This window comes from Gavialis gangeticus, unplaced genomic scaffold (assembly GCF_001723915.1).
Source record: "Gavialis gangeticus isolate Ggan-Ray unplaced genomic scaffold, GavGan_comp1, whole genome shotgun sequence".
NCBI classification, from domain to species: domain Eukaryota; kingdom Metazoa; phylum Chordata; order Crocodylia; family Gavialidae; genus Gavialis; species Gavialis gangeticus.
Window position 1 is genome coordinate 59,810,605 of NW_017728992.1, and position 3,645 is coordinate 59,814,249.

General features: G+C 56.1%; 1 protein-coding gene and 1 long non-coding RNA gene across 4 annotated transcripts in view; one reads left to right on the forward strand and one right to left on the reverse strand.

Moving 5' to 3' along the window:
* Nucleotides 1–2,126: 2,126 nt before the first annotated feature.
* The window catches only part of LOC109301852, a 30,559-nt gene continuing 29,040 nt past the window's right edge, over nt 2,127–3,645 (reverse strand). Inside the window, exon 5 of the long non-coding RNA XR_002098648.1 lies at nt 2,127–2,154. This is a non-coding gene — a long non-coding RNA (uncharacterized LOC109301852). The remainder of the gene's footprint in view (nt 2,155–3,645) is intronic.
* MCUR1 (mitochondrial calcium uniporter regulator 1) overlaps nt 2,481–3,645 on the forward strand; it is a 27,198-nt gene continuing 26,033 nt past the window's right edge. Inside the window, exon 1 of one of the 3 annotated variants that reach the window (XM_019523102.1) lies at nt 2,481–3,287. In XM_019523102.1, the coding sequence (XP_019378647.1) occupies nt 3,038–3,287 (250 nt within the window). In that variant the 5' untranslated portion in view covers nt 2,481–3,037. The remainder of the gene's footprint in view (nt 3,288–3,645) is intronic. The other 2 variants (XM_019523094.1, XM_019523085.1) reach the window with 2 other exon arrangements.

A 3,645-nucleotide genomic window follows, 5' to 3' on the forward strand; every position in this document is an offset into this window, starting at 1 on the left:
TGATTGACAAATGCCTGAGAAATATCTCTGAAAAAGAATAATGTGTGTGTGGGAGGTGTGTGGGCAGGGTGTGGAAGAGGTAGGATGACCACCCATCCCTGAATGGGTGGGACAGTCCTGAAATGGGAACATCGAGTCCTGGGCAGAATGACTCCAGGACAGCATTTGTCCTGGATTCCCCAGTATCATGCAGAGATCCAGGTTTTCTGTTTACTGTGGAAAACCACGTGAAATAGCTGGTGTTCCCGCAGAGTTTCAGCCTGCAAGGTCTGCTTGGGGCTGGGGGAAGCAGGACATAGGAGGTGCCACATGCACATGTGTGCATTCATAATCCTGAGAGCAAGATAATGACTGGGGAGCAGGATGGAATCATGGGTGGCTTGTCGGGGGGGCAGGAGGGGAGCCAGCTCCATGCTGCTGCATGTACTCTGAGGGAGGGGAGCATGGGGAGGAATGTGCCCCCACCCCAGATTTGTGCACAGAGGGAGGGAGGATGCAGGGCCCTGTGCCTGCCGTGATGCTATGGTAAGGCACCACTTGTCTACCTGGCAGCAGTGGCAGTGGCAGTAGCACAGAGTTGTGCCCCCAGATGCTGCCAGGTGGGCAGGAGGCACCTTGCCATGACCATGTGGCTGGTGCAGGGTTCCCGGGCAACGGCAGCAGGGTGGGGAGCCCCAAGCCCACAGTGGGCAACACATGTCATCCCCTGCCCCACACGGGCTCCACTTGGCTCTCTTCTGGCTGTGCCACAACTGGGGTGGGGAGGAGGTGGGCATGTGTCTCATCTTCCAATTTGGAAAAGATGGTCTCCCTAGGGGGGGATATGGTTGTGGGGGTGCGGGGGGCTGAGCCAGCCCCCCCTCCCTGTGGCACACAGCCTTTGCTGGTCACAGCAACAGCAAGCAGCAGGCCCTTGAGGCCTACACAGGCAGAGCCCCCTGGCAATGTGTGGCTCCAGCCACTTCCAGGAGCTGCACGTGGCAACAAGGAGCGGGGCCAGGCTGTCCTGCCTCCATCATGTGCAGCCCCTGGGACCTGGCCAAAGCCGCACACCGTGAGAGGGGAGTCCCGTACGATGGAGCCAGTGGCCTGGATCTGCTCCCTGCCACCACGTGCAATTCCCAGGACTTCATCAGGAAGCAGGGAGTAGGGCTGAACCATCCTGACTCCATTACACGGGGCTCCCCATCACTTCCAGTGGAGTCCTGGGAGCTGCACATGGCATCAGTGGTGAAGGCTGCTGGCTGTATCACATGGGACTCCCCACAATTGGTGTGTGAGTCCTGGGAGCTGCACATGAGCTGCAGGGAGCCCTGCGTGATGGAACTGGGCCGACCCGCGCTCCCACTGGGCTTGGGCCCTGGGCTCCGTGCTTCAACCCAGCTGCAGCTTCTCTCACCCCCCAGCACTTCCCTTCCTGCTGCCACAAATGCTGCAGCAGGGACACAAGGAGCTGGGGGAGCCGACCAGCAGTAGCAGCAGCCCCACCCAGGAGCTGTGTGCTGGCCAGGGCTGGGGCCAGGGCTCTCCCCCACCTGAGGCTGGGAGCACAGCACACTGCCCTGGCAGGAGTGGGTGGGGCTTGGGCCCCATGTGATTGCAGCAGGGGCAGCTGCGGGCCAGGTATGAAGCAACTAATCGGTGGGCACCCACCCACAGACTGTATGAAATCACCTGGCCGGCCAAATTCAGCTTGCAGGCCCTATTTTGCCCTCCCTTGGTGTAGACCAGGGAGTCTGAAGTTCTTCAGAACTTCGGTACTGTCCTTCCAATTCATCCAAAGGGAGAACCCTTTTTCACCTTGAAACCAACCCTACCTTACATTAAGACCTAGGAAGATCATCTGGATTTTTAGTCCCCATTTTGCCATCAACTTGCTGTGTAACTCTGGAGGTAGCCAATCTTACGGGGTGCACCACCAATTTCAGGGGGTGCACGTGCACCCTCTACGGGTCACCAATGAAAGGAGGCACGAATGCACCGCTGCACCCCACTCTGGATCCACCCTTGGCCCCACGCCTCCCTGCACACAGATGGCAGCAGCATCGCCAGGTCTCAAATATGAAAATTATCATAGTGGAAGCTCACTATTATCGTATTTGCTGAAAAACTATGCAAATAAGGATACAAATAAGTCTTATTGACTTTATATTGCTCACTGTAAGTCACCAGCGAGTGAGAACTGGGTCACCAGAGTTGAAGCACTTCTTTATTTCAAGGCAAGCTGTCATGAGAAAGTGCTGACAACAAACCCAGAAGTCAGTTCAGCCTCCCGGAAAGTGGTTTAGGTTTCGCTGCATCAATTAAGAGCCTCGAAAATTATCGTATGTTTTGAGGACAAGGTTCTTTGGGTAAATCTGATATCTTTTATTAGACCAACTCAAATAGTTGGAAAAAAATCTTCTTTGCAAGAATTTTGAACACTTTTATTATCACATTTTTATTACATATGTTTTTTAATTACTTATGACATTTTTAAATTTTACTGTTTTAATTATTATATTTTCCATTTTTAAGTATATATAATTATTACTTTATTATTGCAGTTTGAACACTTTTTATTCTTGCTGGCACATCGTACAAAGGTTGAAATGACTGTACAACTACGATAGTCATCGTGCATCTGATACCCCTGGGCTGGCTGTGCAGGGCCTCTCCCTGCCATACCAGCTAGCAAGCACTCAGGGAGCGCGGGCGGGCACGTAATACAAGATCTTTATTCTCATGAACGAGGGCAGAGGGCGGAGTAACTTCTCGCGTTGCTCACGCTGAGGCTTTGACCCCAACGTTCCGCGGTCGCCCGCCTCCCCGCCAGTCCTCCCACAAGGGACGTCAGCGACCCATAAAATTAACAGAAGCGGGAGCGAGCGGGGTGACGTCAGCGCGCCGGATGCGGAAGTTAAACATGCTGGCGCCGGAATAAGGCCGGCACAGCAGCGCCTGCTCAGCGATGGGCGCCCAATAGCGCCGGGCAGGGGTGGGGGAGTGGAGGCGCCGCCCCGTCCTGGAGCTGCTGCAGCGCAGGACGAAAGCGGCAATGGCGCGTGGTGCGGTAGCCGGGCGCGCTCTCCTGCCCCCCTGCCTCCGCCTCCTTCTGCAGCTGGGCCCGCGCAGGCCGGCAGAGGGCGGCCGCGCAGCGCCACGTGACCTCGACGGCAGCCGCCCCGCGCCACGCCGTTGCCTTGGAGACTGGAAGTGGCCGTACTTCTCGCCGCTGCCGCTTCTGCGCCTGTGCCCGCGCCCGGCGCGCGCCGGCGGCAGCAGTTGGCACCGGGGCTGGGCGCGAGGTGAGAGCTGGGGGGGGGGTGAAAGTGACGTGTGGTGGACCCTTGCCAGCCCATTGGTCAGGCCCGGAATGGGCGGGGCCTCAGCCTAGTTCCAAGGGCAGCAGGGGCCACTTGGTGCGTCCGGCCTGGCTTCGGGCCGGGCTGCCCCGGGGGCGGGCTGCAGCGCTGCCGTGTGGACCATAATCAGGGATCCTACTTTTCCCTGATTAAAAAAAAAAAAATCCAAAACTTTGTTTTAAAAAATCCCCCCAAATCCACATTTTTCTGTTGTTAAAATGAAGTGCCACTTAGGTTTAGTTTTTCTGTGGTTAAAACAATTTGTCCATGATTAAAACGAAATGCCTGTGCCTACACACGC